This window comes from Lonchura striata, chromosome 1, assembly GCF_046129695.1.
Source record: "Lonchura striata isolate bLonStr1 chromosome 1, bLonStr1.mat, whole genome shotgun sequence".
NCBI lineage: Eukaryota > Metazoa > Chordata > Aves > Passeriformes > Estrildidae > Lonchura > Lonchura striata.
Genome location: NC_134603.1, coordinates 121,944,984 through 121,971,341, shown reverse-complemented (window position 1 = coordinate 121,971,341; position 26,358 = coordinate 121,944,984). Strand labels below are relative to the sequence as shown.

Here is a 26,358-nt window from a genome sequence, read left to right as displayed (position 1 = left end):
CTGCAAGTCGAGAGAAAACAAAACCTTCATTTAAAATAAAGACTATGTACACATTTCTCCAAGTTCATACAATCTTTTAGCTGCAAAAGCATTTTACATTGCTTAGTTCCACACTGTTTAAAGAACCAAAAAAATAAAATAAATGCATTATCAATTAGTATTTTTAAATTTCTTGTTACAAAAACAATCTTGAAATTATTGGGCTTTGCAAAAAAGATGTAATTGCTTTGTTAAGCACAGCCAAACACTCTAGGCCAGTGAGAAAAGCCCAGTTCTGAAAATGGTGAGGAAGTCACCTGCCTGAGGAGAGACAAATAAAAGCAGCCAGCAGGGATAGGTGACAGCATTCACTAAAGAGCTACTGCAGAAACTACAGCTCAAACGTTTCTTCATCCAGAATCTCCACCACAGCTGTGCATCACAGACAGGTACTTCAATAACACTGTGCTATCTCAGTAACAAGCTGGCTAAAGGATCAAGGCCAGGCAATTGAAAAGGCAGAGTGTAATTACTTCATTGCAATAGTGTAATATACTTCATTACAATATTCAGTAACATAAATTATAAAGCAAATGCCTGATTTTTATTTGCATGGTATCAATTAAGAAATCCAGAGAAGTTTGAGTAAATGCCAGCTGGGTTAGCAGGCTAGAACTTGCAGGGAGACCACTTGGTTACCCAACTGGTCCAACCAAACTTCTGCCAGGCATTGCTGCTGTGACAACCCCCAAATGCAGGAGGTCTCGGGCTGTGGAATGATTTGCAGTCAGGTCACACAGCTGTGACATCTCTTCTGGGTTTCTGTGGCTCTAATAATCCTCCATCATTGTTTCTTCTGCAGCTTCCCCTTCTCTGTGTACTTGCCTCTATTCATTCAATATCAAGAAAAATGCTTCAAATTCTCCTCAGCAGAGATCCAGAGATCAGGCTTAACCATTTGGCTGGTGCCTGAGAGTGAGTTCTGGCACAGGTCTCGGTGCATCTACAGCACCAAGGGACTGTCCTTGGTGGTGCCACAGCAGCTCTAAAAGCAGGGCAGTCTCCTAAGTATCACCACAGATCAAGCTAATTCTGCTGCCAAGAGCAGGACAAGTTCCCCTCCCTGGCTCCACCCGGCAGCGTGTGCCCAGGTCACCCTGCAGCATCTCTCAGTGTGTGGGACAGAAATGCCCATAATGAGCTCAACAGGAAGACTCATATTCAGGTACATTTGGGAGTCTGAAGTCCTGCACTACCACGAAGTCCACAAGTTCAAGGTGTACAACATCCAAGTAAACAGCACACAAGTAATTTTAAAGAATAGATGGCTTTAACGCAAAGTGCATGACAGACTTCTATCCAGACTTTAGGAAGGCAGGGAAAACAAGACAATGCTCATTCTACCAGCAAGTGTTTCAACTACTTCAAAGGAATCATCTTTATTTTAGAAGTAGGTCCAGATCAAGTTTTAGGATAGAGCTCAGGAGCAGTTACTGTATTGTGCAACTGCACATAAGTATTAAACCAGTAAGCACATTATGGAAAATAACTGTAGCTAAAAATCAAGAAAACAGCAAGCAGGGGACAGTCTTGCAGTTGAACTATTATTCACTCAGGACAGACCTTGTGCTTGATGCTTTGAACAGAGCAAGACAAGAGTCCCTGCCCAAAGGAGCACACAATCCAAGGAAACACAGATAAGTCAAGCACAGAACGCACCAGCTGACCATGCGATAGGGCCGTACAGAAGTGCAGCGCAGCGGATGTTTTCATTGTTAGTAAGGTACCACAGCACTTAAACAGCTCAGAGTTAACAGTGACAGTCTGCAGAAGAGATACATTTTGAGAGGATTCAGAAGCAAGGGCCAGGGCTTGCCACACCTCGATCATGACTGTATTTCAGGCATATAAGGCAGAACAGAAGGCTCAGAACTGATACTCAGATGCACACCATTTAATATCTACAGTTGCTGGAGGTTGTATGAAGGTAAGATGACACACAATGTAAGTTTATTCAAGCTGGTCATATTCAACACCATTCCTTTCACTAATGTGACTTGATAAAAGTTCAAAGAAGAAAAACAAGCAGTCATCTGCTATTTTAAGGGTTTTATTTGTTTGTTTGACTCCTTCCCCCCTCCCCCTTTTAAAGACTTCTAGGGTCATTAATACACATGTTCCTTCTGGAGCAGAGCATCCCAGTTCATCATAAAAGGTCAATGTAAGGATTAAACAAAATACTTGCTTCTGTTAAAAGTTCTCCATTCTCTAAAAACTGTGTTTATAATTAATATACAATTGTAGGTCTCGAGCTCCTAGCTTTCATAAGCAGGAATGAAATACTCCAGTTATATTCTTGCCTTAGACATAGCAAGATGAAGTAACTGCTTACATCACAGAAGACTGACATCTGTGTTCTCCACCACATTAACTTATATTAACTCCACTATATCAAATTCAAATTTATAAGAACAAATTGTAATTTTATGTCACTTAACTGCAGAGTGATAATTCATAAGCCATGGAAACAGCAGACATAAATACTTTATATTTGCTTTGAAGATGATGTTGGTAAATGAACTGACTCCACTGAAATACTCTTACTCAGCTCTGCTGTAATGGTCCCCATAATCTGCACTTGTACCTGTGTAAGGCTTCACAGAATGACAAGAACAAAATATTTACTATCTTCATTTGTAGATGGGGCAATACAAATAGAGTGAGTTGGGGCAGCATCCTTGCACAACAGAAAACAAGGGTCTGCATGATGGACACTAACTTAAGGCTGAGGCTCCCCCTGCCCAAAGGCAGAGCTGCTCCCTCCCCTGGGGCTTGAAAGTTGCCAGGAAGGAGTCTACAGGAAAATCAGAGGGTTATTAATGTGGTCAGTGCAATGAGAGTTCTCAAGATCAACTGAATGAGGTATTAACAATGGGAAAGAGATGAGTCTGAGGCAGAAGTCATAACTACTTGCAGAAAAATTCCTCCCAGAAAACTGGACATCTCCAATATAAACTAAAATACAAGTTAAATGGCTGAAGGAAAGAAAAACCACTACAAAACAAAACACACAAAAAAACCCCTCCCCCTGAAATGTTGGTTGAGTGACAAAATAAAACTTCATATTGTGTCAAATGAAATAAAAAGCCAATAATTTCTTTTAAGATGGGAAAATTTGCATTAATAATGCCCAATTCAACAGAATTTTTGTAGATTAAAATGATGGCAGTTTCATCATGATTGGTGGAGAAAAATGGGAAAAAAAAAAAGAAATTTGAATAAGAACTGATACAGAGCTGAGAATTAACCCTCAATATAACTGCTTTGGGGAAGTATACTGAAGAATTAATGTTCTATTTCAGCTGCATGTAATCTATTAAGAACCAAGAGGATTAGATTTTTTTCTATTGACATTAGTTCTTAAACAAAAGATGCTCTATGACAAAAGCAGTGTGACTTCAAATTCAGAGTTTTAAAAATCTTATAAACTATAAACTGAAATGCAGATAACTGGAATGATATTTTTTTTCAAAGCTCATGTTTTTCAATACTGATCTACAGCTCAGATATAGCAGCAGAGGATTCAGTTTATACAGTTATAGATAGAAATACAGACTGCTTGCAAAAAGTCAATGTAGTTTTTACGGAAGGGGACAAATTCAAAGACAAAAAGTGGATCATCATAACAGCTGAGCCTCTGCTAATTACATGTTCCATATAGCAAGACAGGTTCCATGAAAAACACTAAAACTTTCAAAAACTAAAATTAAACTCCCATATCATCTAATTCTGTATGAAATGCCAATCTTGTTTGGCAGATCACTGAACTTATCTGGACTATGCTAAAGCAAGAGAATATCAGTGTTGTGATCCAAAATATTCTACTGCCTATTTCTTCAGTCAGAAAAAGCATTCATCAAGGCTGCTTAAAATTTTATAAACCAAGCAATTGCTATTAGAAAGAACCACAGTGAGGAAAAATATTAGATAGCGCTCAGACTTACTTTAAAATTTAAAATGTGAGCAGAATTAAAAAGAAGATTTTTAGATCCCCAGGCTTCCAGGGTACTTTGACACACATGGTTTTCCTCAGTTATGTCAAAGATCCATCCTAACAAGGGACTGGCTGTCTGTATATGAGAAGCCCACAAAAATGCAAATGTCTCCAGTCAGCATACATGTGATGAGAAGCAAAAATAAAAAAAGATATCTTTCAATATTTTCATTTTAGGAGAGTTTCTTTTAGTGCTTACTCTTGTGCCCTGTTTTAGGTAAGGAATGATCTTTAAGTCACCCATGTCACTTTAAGCAATGCAATTTGAGAAACACACTGAGAAAGTCACAATGAACATTAAAAGAGGAAAAACTTTCCAAACTGAAAATATAACTAGAACTATTAACTAGGCACATCATTTTTGGAATAAAAAATAACAAATAAACCCAAACAAAGTCAAAAAGCAAACAATCCATTGCCTCACTCCTCCCCAAATCCCAGCTACTGCTTTCACAGCATAAGAGACAAAGTTTTATGCTTTCAAAAGCACAGCTTTAGAGGACCACAGATATCTTACATGAAAATATGTGAACTAGTCAGTAAATCTAATTTTCTTTTGTTCTTACAAGATGTAGGATTTATTCCTGTGATAAAGCAGTTACTTCTTACTTCTAAGTGCCAAAAAACTCTGAAGAGCCAGAAGCTTGAGAACAGTAACTGTGAGCTGTAAATCATACTAGCTTTTAAAAGCTAACACCAATATACCTACTGTGACAAATCAAATAGCAATTCAATCCAGCTTAACAGCTGAAAGTTATATTTTATTTTGAGCATTATGTTTTTCTGACCATTTTTGGTATGCCAAAGCTAGTGCATTTATAAGTGCATCATAAAACTACTTTTATAGTGCATCATAAAACTACAAATGCAAACCAAACTCTTCTGTGCCATGACCTGCATTGCTCTGAAAGTTTTTACTCTCCCTACACTTCTGCTGCTTTGCTAAAATGATCCACCACCAATACATTTTTTTCTGTGAGGGCAACCTACTACAAGGCTCATCTGGAGTTTCCAGCGTTACTGCTTTTCAGGGAGTTGAGTTTACAACCACAGTTCCTTACAGGAAAACAAAGTTAGATTTTTCTTACCATTTTCATCTACAGCAAGTACACTTGCTCCCTTCCCTAAAAGCTCTTGAACTACAACCGTTAGTCCATTTCGAGCAGCAACATGCAGAGGTCTGTGAAGACAAGCAAACTCATATATAAACCTTAGAACAAGTCATTAAGTAAGATAGATAGCTTACATCTAGTTAACTGTATACTTACACTTCTATATTATTTACACATTACATAAATATTGTAGCTGTAATAACTAAGAATGGAAACTCAGCAAATCTCTTTTCTTATTGCTAAGAAACTCTACAACACTAATTGTGAACCTTCTTCTTTCCATGGCAGCACACAGTGAGGAAGCAGCTGCTAGTAAAGATATGCCTGCTTATTGACTTTATCATGTTAAAAAGTCAGAAGTGCTTGGCACCCTGCTGTTGATAAATCCCCCACTCAACTGCTGTAACAGATACTGTCACATGTGAGAGTAACTGCATATCACTGCCATCAGTCACTGGAGCTCTAACAGCAGAATGGCAGTCCTTGGCTGCTACACAGAAATACCCATAAGAGATGCAGAAGTACTTCATCAATTTGCCTTCTAGAAACCACTGTATTCCATTGTGATTAGAGAAGAAAAAATATTTCACAGTATAATGCATGAAGTAAGAAAAGCAGATTACTTTTCAAAACCTCAAACTACTAACCATAGATCAATTTTGTGTTGACTATAAAGTGTAGCTTTATCTCAAATATTCCAATTATATCTTTTTCAAATGCAACAGTTTTTCAAATTGCTTCCCACTGGCTTAAATAAAACCTTAATATCACTCAGCAGGAAACAGAATTATCAGCTTACTTCCCTTCTGCTTCATATTGCTCTTCATTCATTCTAAGATTCCCGAAGTTGTTTGAATTAACTATAAGCTATCTTGTGAGTTGGAAACAAATGCCTTATATATCAGAAATATAAAAGATACAAACAAGAGCAGCTGTATCTATGGTGCTTATATTAAAAGTATTAAAAATTCATGAATGACCACACCCCACAGATATACTGAAAAATCTGGTGTAATTAAAATAATTTTAATGTGGAGACCAACAATTTTAATGCTTATCTTGCCACAAAGAAGGATCTTGTTTAAGCTGTTCAGAAAGTCAATTTAGTTATTAAACATTTGCTAAAGCAGTATTATTTAAAAAACGGTTAAATCCTTGCAATTTATATAAACACTTTATGGAGGTGCAAATGTGTACCTATTTTATCCCATGACATCTCTTGATCAAACTACTTGAGCCAAGGCATCTGGGTGGAATTACATGAGCTTGTGGTAGCATACTTTCCCACATCTGTTCCCATCTCCTTTTTGCTTTTCCTTCTCCCAAGACATCCTTGCTTAAAGCCAGAAATGAGGCAATCAATCCTTTCGTGCTTTCTGGTTGTTTCATGCTGCCTGAGGTGCACCATGGTGAGCAGCAAAAGCAAAGGAAGAATTCTTACTATTTTAACTCCTTAATTCAAGCAGTTCTCAGGGAATACTTGGAAGCACTGTATGAGCTTGAATATGGCAAAATTCCAGAAAGGATGTAAGGCCAGAATAATATATGAGTTGCTTACAAGTTCCAGTGTAAGGCAGTTTTGGTGATCCTTTTTGTTTGTTGTTGTTGTTTTTTTTTTTTACCCCTAAATGGTCTGTGCTATCATTATTGAAGCAGTCTAATAATTCATGTGCATAACTCAGCTACACATCATGTGTCAAGTACTCCCTGAACACAAATGCATTCTCTAGAAGGAAAAATGCAGAAGAGTCATTTTAGTAGCTCATCTCAATTGGTATGACATACCACACATTTCTAAGGTTTCCTTCTGATGTAGGCTAACCAAATAGGTTTAATTCTGCTTGAGAGACGATATTCAGAAAGGTTTAAGAATAGTGTATTCTCCATTATATTTAATAGAAAAGAATGTTTGATCCTTAAAACATGAAACAGAAAGCATGCTGAAGAATAAAAGCACACTTCAGGCAGTTATTTTTTTAAAGTAGCCATCTTTGAAGACCAAGTCTTAGTTTGCCTCAAGATGTTAAATGGAGTGATTTTTAATCTCAGTGGATTGCAGCAACTCCACACATGAATTACAATAATTTAAGTTTTATCATTCTATTCACCCACAAGAAAAAAAACATCCAAAGCTTTAATTATGAGCAAAACACCATTTCAATTCCAAACTGCTTCACTCTTGGTACCTATTAACAGTTTAGATTCAATGAATTCGGAAAAAAAAAATCTGAAAAATATTCCTCTTTATGAGCAAGATGCACACCAAGAACTCATCTTTCAAACACCCTCCCTGCTGATACGTACGTTTGCAAGGCTGCGTTGGTGGCATTGATGAGGTTTCTATCCGTAATCTTCTCCAGGATTAACAAGGCACTAGTTTCATGACCCTTAACACAGAACAAACATCTGTCACATAACAGATATTCTTCACAAATTGCTTTGAGTGTTTTCTCAAAGTAACAATACTTTCAAACAGCGCTTGATGACACAAAGCTCAGCACTGGTAATTCAGACCGTGCACACACCTTGCTGCAAGCCAAATGGAGTGCTGTGTTCTTAGAATTGTCTTGCAAAGTCAGATCAGCCTTAGCACTGCTAACCAGCACCTCTGGGGAAATAAAGACTTTTATTAAGTAAAAGCATAGTCCTTAATATCTAAATAAAATGAAAACAGAGTTTTGGCAAAATATATTCACAAGAACATTAACTGTAAAGCTACTTCACCCACAGTAAGATTAACAGAGCTAAGAGCAGAAGTATATAAATCTTTCTCTTTACCAACTGTATTCGTCTGTCCATTTTCTGCAGCCATCATTAAAGGTGTTTTCCCAGAAGAATCTACAGCATTTACTTGAGCACTGTGACCAAGCAGAAGCTGTAGACACTCAACGTGATCTGTAAAAGCTGCTGCATGCAGAGGTGTTCTACAACAGATCAAAAGACAATATGGCCATGTTCAGCCATGCTTTCTACTGTATTCAATGGGGCATCCCTGCCTGTGATCCTACAAATAAAAAAGACTCTCCCACTGATCCTTTGCAATCAGTATAGCTGGAGTTGTGACTGCTGCCTTTAAAAAGTCCTTTTCTAGGTTCAACTAATGCCACCCATGCAGTTTATAATACAGATACAATTTGATTCAGGAAAAATAAAATATTCGTAAAGCTCTATCCACAAAGTGATAAAATTTAAAACATGTTCTAAGTTGCCTGTATAATAAAAAGCTGATTCAAATTTACTGAATCAGAACAGGATTTTAAAAACCTAGAATTTATTTCTATCACAAAAAGAAAAAAAACCAAAACAATAAAACAACAAAAAAAAACTTCAAAGAATAAAGCCAGGGAAATGAGGAATTAATGTTAAGTAGAAAATACAAACCCACCCAAACAACTGAAGAATTTAGCACAGCCACTGTATTATGTTACAAACATTCTTTCTGCATTTGCTTTCTTACCTTCCTTTTGAATCTGTTGAATTTACAATACCACCACCTAGTGTATCAATTAACATTTCTGCAGCACCTTCATTGTCATTTATCCTATAATGAATTAAACAGACTGTTATTTACAGAATGATAAATCTTTTGTTAAATACAGCAATGAAATTTATGAAGAATAATTTTACACTTCCTTACACAGCACAATGCAAGGGACTGAAAGAATTTCCTTCCATTTTCTGAAAAACTTCCTGTTCCAGAAGAAGCTCTACACAACTGTCGTGACCTAAAGCAAATGTAAGAGTTAGGTATTAAAAAGAAGGGAAAAGGTCTAACTATGGCATGCAATGAAAAATATGTATCTAAATTAGATTAATAAGTATTGTATTTGAAAATTTCAAAGAAAGACTGGTTATATTCAACAGGGCTGAATATTCAACATTTAGGAACCAATACATTCTTAGAATCGTGAAAATCAAACTGACACATAATAGTGTAAACCTTATGAAATTTACAAGGCACCTCATGCTGTCTGAAGAACATCCAGAACACCTAACTGAATTCTTTACACCTCTGCATTGCTAATTCTTCTGTACATTCATCACTTTGTCTCCATGAAAACATCTCCATCATTTGAGGTTTATTTTTGTTCTGCATTTATTTGAAATTATCACCCAGCTGCATCAGCTCAGTAGTTATTCATATAATAATAAGTGGTGAAATTAAGGTTTAATCTTTTATTTCTTGATTTTTCTCTATCATGTCATTCTGAGATGAAATAAAAAACAACCTCTACTATGTTCTAAATGAACACACAGAACAGAATCTTTAGCAAAGGAGCCGAATGATTTTCCTACATTTAAGGTCTCCCTCACTCTCAAATCCATTAAAAGTATCAGCGAAGAAAAGAAAAATTAATATGGAATCACTTTTATATGCTTGATTTTCTTATGCCTATCATAGTTCATATGAAGTTTAAAATAGATTTAATTTGAAACCATTCCTCCTTATGACATTTTTTTTTTGGGATGAGTGGGACACATTTCTATTCAAAGGTATTATGCTGAATTGCTTTAAAGACTCCTTGAGGCATAAAATTAAGATAGTACATGACAAAAATGTAGGACAAAAGTAAACATCTCTAATGTATTAGATGTTAATACATTCCTCTTCAAGATATCATGTCTGTCATTTTCTCTCATTCACTGAAAGGAACTGAAAGAGGATGGACTTTATATGTTGCTTTTGTATTAATATTAAACTATTAATACTTCTACCCCAATACCACCAAATAGCTCTAGGGCTGTATTTCAAAGCGTTTTACCATTATAGCAGGCCCAGTGCAGTGATGTGTAGCCGTGATTGTCTGCCATGGCAGGCGCTGCATCCACAGAAGCAGCTGACTGCAGCAGAGCTCCCAGGACACCGATGTGGCCACAGGCAGCTGACAAGTGGATGGGGGTCCGTCCCCTGCAGTCCCGTAGCAAGGACTTAGCACCATGCTGAAGCAATGCTTCCACACATTCCTCATGCCCAGTAACTGCCTGTGAGAGGGAGACAGGAAAAGGCCAGTTTGAAAATATTCATGTATATAAGCCAAGGTGTAGAACTAAAGCAAGCAAACCTCAGGCAAATTCTTGCATTTTTAAAACGTAATGAAATAAGCAAAATAAGTTGTTATTTTTATTCCTGAAAACAGACATTCTGTTGGGAAAATAGCAATGTATTATAATACTTATGACAGAATATTTTCTTGGAATACAACTGAATGAACTACTAATCTCTTGGGCTCATTCAATTTTTTTATCTGGTAGACACTAAAGTATTTGGCAAGTGGCATGCATCATACTTTGCTTCCTCCCATTAACACTACCTTCCTAACAACCAAAAAACTGTACTCTAGGACCTCTCCGGAGGGTCAACACTTTACAGCAAGATTAGGAGGTTCTAGAAGTCCAAAGGAATTCTGACGGTAGATAGCAAACAGGTGGAATCCACTTTTTGAATGCAACTAAAATAGAATTAAAAATTAAAATGGCAAAATGAGAATAATGAGAGATTCATTAACACAACATATGAAGTCTTGATTTGAAATTAGCATGTAGGAAACTGGAAATGAAAGAAAGGGAATATTCTCTTACCCCTCTATGTAATGCTGTCCTTCCCCACTTATCTTTGGCGTCTACATTTGCTCCTTTGTTAAGGAGTGAATAAACACAGTCGGTGTGCCCATTGAGAACTGACAACATCAGAGGAGTCCTAAGCAGAGGCAGAAATAAAGTGGAAATTTACACTTGGAAATTTAACAGACTAGCACTCAGCTCAAGTATAACAACTGCTATCCTTCCAATCAACACTGTTTATGTTATTTACATTATCTATGACCTTCCACTCATTTGCTTTTTCCATTTGAGAAAATAAAGTAACATGTCCCAGTTCAGAAATCCTGATTAAGTAACTAGAATCCATTTTCTCATCATCTCAGCATACAGGATAGTAAGACACATTTTAGTTTCCTCCCAACTGAATATTTTTCACTCTCAAGTTTATGTTTATTGCAATAATTTCCTTTTAAAATAAGTTAAAAATAGCTACTGTAAAATATTTGTTTTTTTCTTTTATGAAATACAATAACTTGTGTAGAACAGAATGTCCATAGTTTAAACTCACTGTCCATTTCCATCTTGAATGTCCACTGCATTCTGTGGCTCTGCGTTTCCTATCAATAGCCGCAAACATTCTGAATGACCATTTGTAGCTGTAAAACATTATAAACATATGGAGTTTACATTAATTGCCTTTGAGTAGAGAGCTCAACCAGAATGGCAACCTATCTGCCCAGAGTAAAGACCATTAGCTTGAAAACCTACTGTAAAGCTTTACCATTGTTATAACTTAAATTAAAAAATATGAAGACTAGAAAATAATTTCAGAAATCATGTATTCTTAACTGTACAGTGTTAGAAACAAGTGATTCCAGCTGTCAATTGCCAACAGATTTTATATATAAATATATATATATAAATGAGGTTGTATATATTAAAAGAAATTGGAATATATGCTTATACAACATACATAAGAAGGAACATTAAAATATAGGAATTGGCATAATTTTTGCTTGTTTTAAGGCACTGGAAAACACATATCTAGCAAATCATAGTCAGATTTTGTTAGCAAGTGTAGCATGCACCTAATTATAAAATAATAATGGAAATCACATTTAGAAAGGGGAAGGAAATGCAATGCATAGATGTAATAAACCAAGCAGTTAAAAAAATGGAAAAATAACAAACAGAAAATTGAGAAATCTCATTTAAATGCAACCCATGAAAGATAAATGATTGCTTCTTGGAAGGAAAATTATTTCTGACCTACAGCTGCAATATTCAGTTCACACAAGCATAGCAACAATTCATGTTTCTGTAGCTGACAGACATGCTAACACAAGCTAGGAAAGCTCAATCAAACAGAAGAATGCAGCTTGTGCTCATGGACAACAAATCAAGTGGTTAGAATGATGATGTTTTGTACATAATGCTCTTTTTAACTGCAACACTTCCGTAATACCATTACTATAAATGTCAAATTTAATAAGCCTATTTTTAATGCAAGTTAAAAAATAAGACTATAGTGTAGATTCTAAACTCAGAAAGGCAGGCCTAGAGATGTTTTCTAGGAAAGTCAGCAAGAAAATACTGCAAAGAATTGCTGGTATTTTGAAAATGCTCAGGAGTCATTTAAATCCTTGGAAAAAAATCAAAGTTTTCATGTCTCTTCTCAAACTGCCAAAATTCTCCAAGGCTCCAGTCATTTTTAGAAGCATTTTACTGCCAAGACAGGCAATGCAATTTGTCTATCTAAATTTGGACCTGCAGTTCAGGCTGTGTGAAAGATGAGGAGAGAAGCAGGGACATGTCACTGACACCTGTCAGCACAGCCAGTTGAATGGACAAGGACAAGGCACCCTTCCAGAGAGAAGTGTGTGTGGGACAGCACTCCTTGGATTCCGCTGGTTTATTGGATTAATCCTGGTTTCTGAATGCAACTCTTTTGCTACATGTTTCTCAGCTCAGCATATACCTTAAAAGTCATCCTCTGTTCCTAAATACTATTTCTTAGAACATTAATGACAGAGACTTCTAAACATATCATCCACTTCAAAAGCCAAAATTCTAGAGGTTAGTAGCTAGCACATACCTGCAGCATGAATTGGAGTCCTCTTTACAACATAATCTTTCACCAAGATTGATGCTCCCTGATTAATGAGCACATCTACACATTCCACGTGTCCCTTAAAGGCAGCAAGATCCAGTGGTGTCCTTCCATTGTTATTCCTCACATCAAGGTCCAGCAGTGACTGCACCAGCACTTCCAGAGCTTGATGGTGGCCATGATAGGCCTACAAGAACAAGAAAATTCTTCAATTTTTCTATCCTTAACATTTTTCCCTTTCTTGCCAGAACTACATAAATGAAACTGTAAAGAGACTATTCATACTGCAGCATGCAGAAGAGCAACTGATGCAGCACGTAAGTAGTTACAAACAGTTTAAAAAACCCCATGATTTCAGCAAGAAGGTTGGTGATTTTTTCCTATTTTATCCTTTCAGTCAGCAACTGTAACTACTCCCAGAATATCATCTATCTTCAATCTGCATAAATAACAGTATTTTGACTACTGCACAATGTTTCATCACTTTATGTTGTATTTACATCATCCTCAGATTATTTCAAGTGAGGAACATAAGCAAACTTCAGTAATTTCTTTAAGCTTTTTACATAAAATATTAAAAAAGCACCTATAATAAGAATGCAGTACAAATAGCTTTCATTTACCACTACCAAAGATTATTTGATTATTTTTTACTTTGTGTGTGTATATATATATATATTTATTTATTTATTTATATACTGCATGAGACTCTATTTGCAGAAAGTATAGTGTGGTTTTTCAATTGCTTTAAACTCAGTGAAAAGATCAAAGCTACATATTGAGCTGGTTACTCTGTATTTTGAATATTTTTTTATAGACAGCATCTAATCACTGTCCTACACTACTCCTTGTGCAAATCTTTCCTAAAGTATTGAGGACAAACATTTCTCATACTTAACAATTAAGAGAGTAAAACAATGTAATGATGAAAAAAGTCATAATTACTTATATAGAACAAGACTTATAAAAGTTTTATTAGCAAAGATTTTAATTAGAGGATTCCACATGAAAGCAAATTTCAAGTGACATGCAAAACTCATCCTGTATACCTCATTCAGGAATATTAGTATATTTGTTTGCATTTTGTTTATTAACCTATTTTGAAAAAATCCAGAATGAATAAACCTGTGTAACAACTGTTTGCTACCAGATGAGCTGTCATCACTACAGAACTGAGAACTCACAGCTAAATGCAGCGGGCTTATGGGTGCTCTGTTGTCTGAGTCATTCAGCATGTCAGTGCCTGATGTTTCCATCAGCTTAAAGAGAGAAAGTCAGAATTAGTGCAAACCCTCTCACCTTTAAAAACACTCAGCAATAATTGCTACAGTTTCCCATATACACAGATTGAAAAATAAAGGAGAAAAAGTAGGAAGAATAGCATAGAATTACAGATGCCCTGATCTTCTACATTTTAGAGTTTGACACAACTGCAACACCTCCCCCAATTTCATGTTCCAACCCTAGCAGTTTAATTTTGCATAACAATGCAATAATTCAATCAGAAACTAAATTAAATTAATATTTTTTCTGAAGTAGCAATATGAAAGATGAATACAAAGGGAAGAAAAGGACAGGTGACAACAGCAGCAGGGAAAAAAGCCTCAGACATCAGCCAAGTAAGCTGATTCTGACTAGGTGAAAAGTCAGCAGAAAACAATATGAAAGGCCAGACAGCAGGATGGGTTTCACAGAAAAGGAAAATATTTCTCAGAGAGAAAAAATGGACTCAAAAGAAGCAAAAGCATTATAGCATTAAAGTATCTATGTATATAGATTTCTATTTGTGACTTTCAGATGTGTTCTGAAGTTTTACTTCTGGGTCTTTTTCAAGACCTTATTTAATTAAGTGCATTAGCAGAATTAAACCATTCAAAGTATTTGAAGAACACCAAGTACATTCAAACTCCATTTTCATTATCACACATTTATATCACAGTCAACCGTTTAAGTAAAAAACCACATGGCTTAAAAATAATTACCCATTTTAGAATTGTAAAGTCCAATTAAATCTAAACTGTAGTTGAAATTATAGAATACAAGTATGCATTGAAGAAATGGTTGAGTAAGTCTAAAAAGTAAGCAGTATTTTTAAAATGACATGTTCTCTTTTGCTCTATAGTAGTACTTAAAATTGAGAAATAATTCACTTACAACATCTAGAGGCGTTTCACTTGCAATCTGTAATTAAAAACATCCAAAATTCGTATTTTAATACATTTAAATATAAAAGAACAATTTTAATAAAAAATACAGAAGTTGTAAAACACAGTATATCAAATAACATACATATTATTGCAAAGGGAGCAACAAAAAACTAACCACAGCTTTATTATCTGAAATTCCATTATGTGGCCACTAGTTACTGTAACTGCATGAACTATTTCATAAGGCACCATTTCTTTACAGGTTTCCCCCACATTTTCATTTGCTCCTTTCAAATGACATTCATGAAATTTCTTGAAAGTTCTCAAAGGGATAATTTATGGTTATTTTATTTCAGCCATCAGCAAAAGAAAAAATTAGTATTGTAGTCCAAGAAACAACATCCCACATCTTCAACCAGTTACCTCTTCATCTGAGAATTTTTCATCTTTTTTAATCAGTATCTAGCATCCTAGCTCCTCACCTTGCTTCTATTTTAGGAATACCAAATGCTTAAATTTATCTGCACAGAGGCTGACAAACAGTAGTGACCCGTCTGACAGCCAAGGTGAAGGAATCCCCTGGCCTCTCCACCACACCCTGTAAGAGCAGCTGGTAACTTTTCATCTAGGATATGTTTTCTTACCAATTCAAGACACAAGCGATGACCGTAAGCAGCTGAATAATGAACTGCATTGTATCCTTGTTTGTCTCGGATCCCAGGGTTGGCATCGTTTCTTAGCAAGTATTCCAGGCACCTATTCAAATTGACATATGCAACCATGTATCTAAATGCTGAATTTCAACTTAATGCTAAGTGATAAATTGTTCCAATTCAACTGGAAAATAGAATACAGCACACAGGGACACTGATTTAATGTACAATATTGGCTAGGACTAGAGAAAGCTACCTCATTACATCAAGCATAAAGGTCAATCACAAAGCTTCAAAATTTGAAATAATCCTTCTCTGCAGACATCCTGCATCTTCTGAGTTCTCTGACTTTGTTAAAACTAATATTTCATAGCTATTTTCCTCCTAGTTAACACAACTGCAGTCACCTTTGCTAATATAAATGATCATTATTTTGTATGGTTTTCTGCATTAATCCCTTCTTCTGTATGTTATATGAAAATAAGAGAAGCAGATCTTCATGGTAGCATACAAGAGTAACACATACACACTTCCACTACCAGACATAATTAAAAAAAAATTGTTTATACAGTAAATACTCAGTTATTGTCATACATATATCTTACCATTCCTTACTTTCACTAGACAAATTTATAAGGCAGAATATGATCAGCCCAGTTTCAACCACACTCAGTCATGAGGATGGGAAATGGGGGATGCAAATCAGCTCTCTCTCTAGTTTTCTGCTTTAAGAGACCCCATGTGTGCACACTAAATGATTGCAAGCAAAAACCCTGCTGTTTCATACTCTTATATCTATAATTTCAGCAACATTTTCCAAAGTCATTATTGTGACTTTGAACTTGCTGGTGAAGCTATTTGTTATTCGGAAGTGTACAACAGGTCAACAACCCTTCTTTTCTCTGGGATCATTAAAGACTTCTTTATCAGAGGTGCACTCTCACTTCCATAATTTTTTTCCCAGCATAAACAAGGACTTGGTACATAGTGAAAACAGTAAAATTTCTTGAGCTTTAAAGAATAACATATGTAACATAAGATGCAAGTAACTTTAAAACTAGTTTATAGCTAATAAAAAGCTACTTGTAAAGCACATCTATGTTTTTAACCAATCAATTCAGGTTTTATTTGTCCAGTAAACAAATGCCTGGACTTCATTAAAGACAACTGTGCTTGCATGTTTTTGTTTGAATTAAAATGAGATGAGATTTATGAGAACCCAAAGACAAATCAATTTGTCTCATTAAGTAAGAATTACAGTTCTTACATTTCATTTGTCCAATCATTTAACTTTCTTTTTAATTTGGATCAGTAATTTTGTGTTAGCATTCATGGGTGATTAATAAATGTTACATATCACTGGCTTTGGTTACCTAAATTTCTACAATACACTAAAGACACTGCATGGAGCTAAATCTACTAAAAATCCTCAACTACCCAATCTTTCAAGGGCAAACCAGATAATTATTTTTGATGATTTTTTTGCATCTGAGAGAGATTACTCCTGCATCTTTCACATAATTAACTGTCCTCAACAGGTCTCTTAAAGAGAATATTAATCTAAATTTCTGAAAACTCACGTAAATTAAATTTATTTCCCATACATTTATTCTTTACTTGTTTTCCATTAGAAAAATATAAATAGAAGCAACATTTCTTTCTCCTCTAAGATGCTGCTTATTCTACCTCATTCTGAAATCATGCTTTTCTCTCTAGTCTTGATAAAATGGGGCTTAGTGGTGTTCATTCCAGATCAAAAGCATTTGTTAACGATACAAAAGAAACACTTTCAAACAGGAATAAACTGGAAAATAAGTTTCAACAAAAACATCCCCGTCTTTAAAGATGTCTGAACAAGGACCATAAAATTACACACAAATATTTTTGTAATTTTATGTAGATGGTTTCTTGACATGTTTTTTCCCAGGCTTTATATTCCGACTCCAGTAATCATTTTTAACTTCATTCCTGTTTTGAATGAGCTGAGCAGTACTGGTTTTCCAGCTGTTACTACTCATCTTGATGCATCAATATAAAAAGCTTCTCCTCAGGCCATTCTGCTTTGCAGCCTGTCTTCCAGAGACCCAAATGTTAATCAGAAGGGCAACAGCCTGTGGGCTCCAGAGATGATACTTTGAGTTACCTCCCAAAGCTCTGCAGTATTGTCATCACCATTCCTGCCCCTGCCTTTTGTAAGACAGATGGCAAAACTATGTCATCTGAAGAACCATTATAGTTTGGAGGTTTTCAGAGCAACTGTGAAGCTAAAATTAATCCTAGCCCAACTTGTAAGAGGGCAATTAAAGTAAAATTATCTCAGCAAGCTCCAACAGGAATAGAAATTATTTCTAAAAAGCAGCAGACAATTTAATTTTGAAATCTGGCTTTACATTAAAAAGGCACATTGTTCAAATATAAGTTAAATGGCCATAAAAGTGTTCTTTATTTAGCCTTCAAAACCCAATCTGTAAGTCATACAACACCACATTCTTATTGCTATCTCACCCTTTAAAAGGTGCTGTATTAAAAAAAAAAGGTGATTTGGCACAAAGCAGCACTTCTCCAGGGAAGGTGTCACTGTGTGCATGTGGAATGTGCTGCTGCATATGTGAACGTGTGCACAAGAAGTGATGCTCTTCTTGTCTCCTCAATATATCCAATGTCGAGCTTAAGTAATCATCACTTTGGTGATGATTACTTCATCACCTATATACACTTTGCATATAAGCATTTAAGTCATTAATAAATATGTCAAATACAACCATTGGTTAGAAAATAAACACATGTAAGAGATCAGTGGGTTCATGAAAGATTCTGGATTTCATTAATAAAAGTGTAACTACATCATAAAAATTTACACTATCAACAGATAGTAGTGTTTGGCACTGCAGCAGTAGCTTAAACATCAAATCGACAAAGCACCTTATATTGAAATATCAAGTAAATATCCATCCTTCATCAGAATTTGATTTTAAGGCAAAATGACCCTACTGCCCACAACTAATTTAATAATCCTCACAAAGGATATTTATTCAACCACTATACAGCAGATAGGATTAAGAACTCTATTCCAAATTAATTCCTGATTTAGGACATCTGCATTATAGGACATAAAATTCTTACAATACATTTTCCTGCTGTTCATTTCTTTCCTCTGAAATATTTGTTACATTACATATTTTCTATACAATGCACACACCTCTGTCAAGTTTAACCTTTAAAAATATAAGAAATGCATTTGGCAAATCTGAAGGCAGAACACACATGAAATTCACAGCTCAAATGTTCCTAATGAGAAAGGCTTTAGTACAAAGCATGCCACTTACTTCCCATCTGTGTCTGATGCAGCTGCATAGTGCAGAGGTGTACAACCCCTCTCATCAAGGTCATTCACACTAGCTCCAGATCCCACAAGGGCAAACAGGCACTGATAATTACAATTGGCAGCAGCATAATGGAGTGGAGTTCTTTAGTACACATTTAAATAAAAAGTACAATGGTAAATAACAGCAAAATAATATTATAGAGACAGAAAAAGCAAAATAAAGTGAAACTTAAATCCTCCTTACATTTTTAAGTGAATATTATTGGTGAAGAATGCATCATCACAGTACTAAAGAATAGGGCCACTTTCTAGGGATCACTTAACAATGCTGAACCATATATAGTGGATTTATTTGCCAGCCAAAATATGCACAAACTTCATATTAAATGAAGCTTTATTTGAATTCTCTTGTGTAAACTTAAGAGAGGGAAATCCAGTTTACATAAGAAATACTATTTTCTGTTAAGTAATTTTAAGCCACATGGAAAAATATGGACAAATCAAAAACTGCACAACAACTAAATATAGCACAAATAAAATACAACAATTGCACAAACAGACATTTTTAATAAACAAAGCACAATTTTGCCTAAGAGAGGAAAACATTTTTATTTATTTTTATCTATACTGACATAGCAGAGGCACTGTTAAATATACCTTGTCTTCTTGTATCAAAAACCATGAAATATTAGTACTGTTGTATAATGTCAGAGAAAACTTATCCCAGCTTCAAATATATAAACAATTCTCCAAATATGTCAGTTTAGCTAAAATTTTAAAAATACCAATGTGACTTAGAAGTTAATTTTCTATTTTTAAAAGGAGACTGCAGCTATAAATATCTTGATTTTGAGGAGATATTCAGGCTCCTTCCTCTCCATTAAAATGTCTTTTTCCCATTTCTCCCCATTTTAAATTAGTATTTTCCATCTCCTGCAAAAATTGCTCTATTTAACATGAACATTAATCCAAAATCTAAACCAAACCAAAAGGAAACCCCAACTTTCGAAGACTAAAGTTGTGACAAATAGTTGTACCTTTCTCAAGCAATGTGTCACCCTGTTCTTTTAAAAGTTTTAAAGTTCTTTTAGAAGTTTTCTATGCCTTCTGATGTTTACGTATTTCTACTAGAGTTTGTAATGCACTATCATGTAAATAATGATTGTTTTGCATTCTTTGTGAGAAGAGAGAATTGATAGACTGTTAGTTTGACCAGTGTGGTTGGAGAGGTAACAATTTTATCCTCCAATCCACTGTCATTCTTGGAATTCTATATATTGTGAAGTCAGAAATAAAACTTCCTTCCTTTTCCTCCCTTGATCTTAGTGTGCATGCATGAGTTATTTTGTGTTGTAGTGCAACAATAATGGAAGTGGAAAGTAAACCAAAATACAACTTTGGATCCATAACTTTTTCTTTAAATCCTACTCCTGCTCTTCACATCCAGAAAACCGTATTTTCCATGACATGATGTGAGATTTTACATGAGTACTGATCCTGCCATCTAAACTTAATCATATACTAAAAATAGAAATTAATGTCACTCCAAAAGAGTTCAGAGCTCAAACAGGAAGCAGAAAGGGATCGATACTGTGAAATGAAAAAGGTGAAGCAGTTATAATAAAATACTGGGCATTTTAATAAAAGAGCTTAGAAATAGCCACAGATTTATAGATTTGCCTAATTCATTCTTTGGAAAACATTAGTAATGTCCTTGGATGAGAGCACTTTAAACATATTAGATCCACGTTATAAGGAAAGAAGGTTCACAAAAATTACAGTTGAATGTGAAATTCAGTCTTTAAACACAAAACTAAACACCTACCTAACAAAACAGGATTACAAAATATGTTTGTGACTTTTGAGAACATATGCTGAAACATAGTTTATTAGAGACATGATATCATAAAAAACCAGTTAAACTGGAAGAGAGACTTGGCCACATATCAATAAGCTGCTACTGCTTACTACTTTTAACAGCCCTTTCTAATATACAAATCTGGAATGTCTTACCTTCCAAATCTGTCCTTTTTGTTGAAGTCTGCACCAGTATTTAGCAGAAGATTTAGGCACTCCAAATTCCTATTAAATTAATACAATATTACTTGTGATTGAAATTTTTATTTCCTTAATATTGGCCTCTACGAATATCAGAACTACTACACATGTACATCTGTTAAGTTTAATGGAACTGAACTATAATATGGAGTTTCTGATATATATATTTCTTTATGTAAAATAGATTCCATAATTTCTCGACCAAACCAATAAAGAATATATATTCTATCAAGTCCACATATATAAATTTAATTGATATCAATTGGCATGCATAAAGCACATAAACATGAACCTAATTCAATATGTAATTCAATTCCTATAAACAAACAGTAACACCTGCATGTCACATGCTTTTGCTACCAGGATTCCAGGACAGAGGCAAGATTTTACTGCATATTTCTTGAGGCCAAATGTAAGTTAAAACATATATATTTTACTTTTTAGTGTAATCAATTTTCAATAAAATATGATCATCATAGTAGGTGTACTATATTGTCAATTGTTTAAACGCTTTTTTGGTAACTTTCCTAAACTGGAGATGAGTGAGGGAATGTGTCACAAATTATTTGGTTTTTATATGAAAAGATAGCATTTTAACTTTTATCACTTGCAACAAGGATGTATCTAGCAAGTACTTTTGACGTAGAATGATTACTTAACAGTATTACTTAACATTCAAACAGAAAAATGAAAATATTGATATCATGGAGTTCTTGTGTCCCACAAAGTGTATCATGAAATTTATTACCCAATTCTTCCAGGCAATTTTGAGTAGCTGCTATAGAAAACCTACAATACAATAACAATAATCAATATGGAACACAACTCAAGTGATGAGCAAGTAGTTCTGACTACTTCATCCACCTAAACTCTGGAAATTAATTCTTGCTTTTAGTTTATTTAGACTGACCTTTTATTTATGGGTTTGGTAAAAACAAATTTCCCAAAGCTGCTGTTCTCTATCTCATGTCCCACAGTGATCTGAGGTGGGCATGCCATCTTTGAATGCTGTAAATTCTAAAAATTTTATCATCATCTATGGGAATTTAAAAAAAAAAGGAATCAGTTCATCCCCAAACATAAACCTAAGTTAAGGCTGGTGATACTTGGACACTGTACTCCAGCAATGACTTATTGAGCTGATCATTTAAATAATTTTTTGTTTGCAGATGGAATCCATCTTGAAATTATTTTCATGTTAACATAAGTTCCAAGGGAAGAGGGCAGGAAAAACAGAAAGGAGATAATAATAATAAAAAAAAAGAACAAGAATGATCAGCAATTGAAAAAGAAATACTGAATATGAAAGCATGAATGCTTTTTTACGCACCCTCCAGCTGCAGCTGCATGAAGACAAGTCCTGCCAAAGTCATCTGGTGTGTCAATGTCAAAACCTACAAAGCATTTGTAAGAGATTTTGTAAACTCATTATGTAACATCACCTTTCACAAAACTGCTATCATCTGCTGTTAAGAGAAATGCTTGCTAAGCAAACTTAACAGCTATTTGCAAAAGAACACTCAAGCATTAAAAATTACTTCATTTGAAACATGTCCTTGCTATTTCCAATGTTTTGAAAAACAGGCATTTAAATAAAACTGAAAGGGGTAAGGTAAAAGACAAGTAGCTGCACTGAGGCTGTGTTCTTTCTTATTCTATTTACCTGCTAATTTACTATTGCCTATAACATAAATGCAGGTTATATGTAAATTTAAGAATACTCTAGAATTTATCATTGTTGTGCAGAGATTAATAATTTTTGGGGATGTCAGTAAGACTAAATATAGGAGTTACTTAAATTTTACTCTTGAGTTTAGTGCTTTAATCCCAAAGAAAACTTTATTGAGTTGGAGTGATGGCTGCAAATAGCAGTTAATTACAGAGGAACTCTTTGCAGAACACTGTAGTTTTCTCTTTCTGAAAAGGCTCAGCTGTGGAACTTCAAGATCACAAACATTAGCTGTGTAATCCCGTATCTACCCATATATTTTGACAGAAAGATTACTGTTTAAATCAGGTTTCAAAGCTACATTTTTGGTTTGAGAAAACTATGATGCTCTCATGAGAGTTTTGCTCTTGTGTAATGTAGCTTATTTACTATATCTCCATTTGTGGTACCTGAGAATGCTGGCTTTTTTTTTTTTTTTTTCCTTTTAAGAACTGTTCAGTGACAACAGATAATGAACAACATAAGACATACTACTCAAAAATACTATTATTTCAATACTGTTTTCCTACTCCATATCCTTTAAAACAGATTTTGTATGCACCACTATATTCTTATCCCATTTCAACAGGGAATGCTCTATAGCAAATAATTTAGGAGAGTTTCCTAGTTTGGTTTGAAGAAATGCCTTTGATGCCTTTACCACATCACTAACTTGTCTATTGTCACTAACTACTTGAATGTCAGTCAGTACTGGGACAAGGCAGATTGGTGACATTTTGTTAAGGTTTGCACATGAATATTAATGAATTTAAAAACCAGAGACCTTTAATGTACATAAGAGAGACATCTCCCAACCCCAAAAAGGACACATACTCTGCATACACCAATCCCCACACCAAAAACACATCCTAAAAGCTCTTGGCAGTATGCAGCCTTTCTAGCCTGAAGGCTGAACATAGTCTTTAAGTCCTTATCTGCTCCAGGCTAGATTTGCATCCAAGTTTTCTCAATTCATGTAAAAGCCACAGGAACCACTTGCAAGACCTCCACATGATTTCCTTTGCCATACTGAACCTCCAGTAAGGGCACAGCCAGCACCACAGCACAGCAAGGAGAAAGAGCCAGCATCCCTCATTTTGAACACATCTAATTGAAAAATTGTCAAGTATTAGACAGTCCTTTCCTGAAGTGAATCCTTGCAAGTTTGCCCATGACAGGACAGTAAATAAAAATAAAATTTCCAGTAGGTAGCTTTAGTTATATTCCTCTAGTTCTTCTTCCCTAACAAACAGTACAAAGCTGGGGAAGCAACTTCTTAACACTTCCTTTTCCTCAACTCTCTCCTCCCCACTTATCTTTTTTCAAAAAGCACTAAGTGTCTTCAGATTAATACAGAACCATTTAGTTTATTCTTATTCTTCTGTTCCAGAAGCTTCATTTGGATAAATCTACTTTCTCAGAATTGCTGAGAGCTCAGAATTCCCTAAGATTCAGGCCAACAAGAGAAGTAATGACCTACCAACATCCACATAATCAGGAAGAAGTCAGACATCAAAGAAAAGTGCAGTTTGCATTGCATTTCATTAACAACATAATAGCAAGGCAACAGTTTCTTAATACAGCAGTCCACAGAGTCTTCAGTGCTATTAGGTGCCCACTACAGGAACAGATGTGAAAAGACTCATCTGTATTAAGCTAAAGACATCATGGAATGGAAATTGGATGCTCCATGAAGTAATAAAAAAGATTATCAGTCTTTCTCCTTGAAATTTCATTATGGCCTAAACCAGTCATCCCACCTCTATGGCCAACTTGAAACGCACTAACACAATATTAAAGAAATTATAAATGTATTATTAAAATTTGGATGATTTTTTTTTAAACTTATGTCTGCAAAAATTTGCATTCACTTTAACTATGGACTGTTCATTAAAAAACAAGCATTGGCCCCAAGACACTAGTAAACTATTAGGATTTCTATGCATCAGTAAATTAAGATATAATTAAAAGCTATTCTGTGAGATAAAACATGAAGTACAAAGCACCTTATAAGAATTTAAGAGTGTCCTACCTGATGAGAGGAGCTTTCTGCAGCAGTCTGAAAATCCACTTAATGCTGCCAAATGGAGAGGAAACATCCCATGTATACCCCGCCTAAGATACACCATAATCAGGCATCACAGTTTCATTACAATTAAAATAAAACAAACATGATTGTGTGCCAAAGTGCACATGCATAGTGGGTTCAGCAAACCACCTAATTAGAAGACTGAGCTAATTTCACATCTTAAACATTTCCTTCAAAGCTATCAGCATGCATTATCAGTGCAACAGCCTATTCAAACTTTCAGAGCTTTTACCTCAAATACATTACAGCAAACTCTGCTTCTCTTTGTTTTGGCACAAATTGTGATATACTGACTACTTACAAGTACAATACAGCATAATAAACAAAGTATTTCCTATTGCAAGTTGAAGATATTAAAAATTGCACTAGTTCTGTTAACCTAATAAATACTCTAAATTCTGTCAGCTTGCATTCATGTCAGTAAAGTTACCTACTTTGCAGTGTCAGCACCACTCGTAATCAGAGTGTTGATTAATAGCTCATGGCCATATCTAGCTGCTATGTGCAAAGGGGTATTTCCATTCTTATCTTCACAGTCTATTTCAGCTCCTATAATAAAGAGTAATTACTAAGTAAGTACTAAAGCATACAGATACTTTGTTAGAAAAATAGGACTGATGATCATTTAAGTAACATAATTAATTGGATTATGGAAAACAGCCTGGGTTATGGAAAACAAATCTATATACATATTCCTGCATTCTTAAAAGAAATGGTTCATCAGTATAACTTATCAAACTTTATAAACAGATATGCCAGACTCCACCACTATTACTGGACACTGGACATGAAAAAAATTCAGCATGTTGTTATCAACACAAGAGGATGAAAACATTCAAAATGGAAAGCTTATGACAAAAATAGTCCCTCCCCCTTTTTACCATTTTGAATGATGGTTTGGGATCTTGAAAATCTACCATGTATCGCTGTCATGTGCAAAGGTGTTTTCCCATCTTTACTCTGGAAGAGAAGAAAAATTGCTATTACTTATTACCAGTAACAGCAATTAATCAGATCTGACCAAAAAAACGAACAAAAAGGACATTTCTAATTTCTTTTCTCTCTACACTCCATCCTTTAAATTGTTTCTATGCACTTATGCCAGACAGATGCTGGCAATGACAAGTTAGCATGATATGGCAAACTTTTCACAAGAGCTGCTCTTAGTCACTCTTCCAGCTGCCAGCGGCAACTCAGGGATGCCCACTCACTCACACTTCTGTCCCTAAGATAATAACTCTCAAGAGGATGATGACAGCACACAATTTCAGCAATAAGTCCAACCCCTCCCCTCTACAAGGCTAAAATAAAACAATGTTTTGAGTTTGTTTCTTGAAAGAAAGTAGCTGTATTTACTAGAGGGGTTTACACATTGTATTAGAAGACAGCACATTACAAAGCTCATGCACTTCCTAGAAATTTCTGTAAAGTGATGTTTGCTAGCAATTTATCAAAAACCACAAGTAGTCCTAAGGTAGAACTATTCAACCCTACTTAGGTACTATACATTTGAAATGCACCTCGTGAATAAGCACTTAGACATTCATCCAGTAAAGACATCCTTGAAGCAGGTCAAGAGTAA

At 35.0% G+C, this 26,358-nt stretch overlaps 1 protein-coding gene across 5 annotated transcripts in view; it reads right to left on the bottom strand.

Annotated features, from left to right (window-relative positions):
• The window catches only part of ANKRD28 (ankyrin repeat domain 28), a 119,638-nt gene that overhangs the window by 1,998 nt on the left and 91,282 nt on the right, over window positions 1-26,358 (bottom strand). For 3 of the 5 annotated variants that reach the window (XM_021538156.2, XM_021538155.3, XM_021538154.3), the window contains exons 9-27: window positions 25,658-25,736; window positions 25,211-25,325; window positions 24,720-24,802; window positions 22,310-22,373; window positions 20,935-21,003; window positions 18,923-19,063; window positions 15,588-15,699; window positions 14,951-14,977; window positions 13,981-14,055; window positions 12,782-12,983; window positions 11,255-11,342; window positions 10,726-10,843; window positions 9,909-10,128; window positions 8,783-8,870; window positions 8,603-8,686; window positions 7,924-8,069; window positions 7,671-7,753; window positions 7,450-7,532; window positions 5,122-5,213 (exon numbers count right to left, since the gene is read on the bottom strand). In XM_021538156.2, coding sequence (XP_021393831.1) covers window positions 5,122-5,213; window positions 7,450-7,532; window positions 7,671-7,753; window positions 7,924-8,069; window positions 8,603-8,686; window positions 8,783-8,870; window positions 9,909-10,128; window positions 10,726-10,843; window positions 11,255-11,342; window positions 12,782-12,983; window positions 13,981-14,055; window positions 14,951-14,977; window positions 15,588-15,699; window positions 18,923-19,063; window positions 20,935-21,003; window positions 22,310-22,373; window positions 24,720-24,802; window positions 25,211-25,325; window positions 25,658-25,736 — 1,969 coding nt within the window. Of the gene's footprint in view, window positions 1-6; window positions 1,804-5,121; window positions 5,214-7,449; window positions 7,533-7,670; window positions 7,754-7,923; window positions 8,070-8,602; window positions 8,687-8,782; window positions 8,871-9,908; window positions 10,129-10,725; window positions 10,844-11,254; window positions 11,343-12,781; window positions 12,984-13,980; window positions 14,056-14,950; window positions 14,978-15,587; window positions 15,700-18,922; window positions 19,064-20,934; window positions 21,004-22,309; window positions 22,374-24,719; window positions 24,803-25,210; window positions 25,326-25,657; window positions 25,737-26,358 lie in introns of those variants that run through there. The other 2 variants (XR_002466102.3, XM_021538159.3) reach the window with 2 other exon arrangements.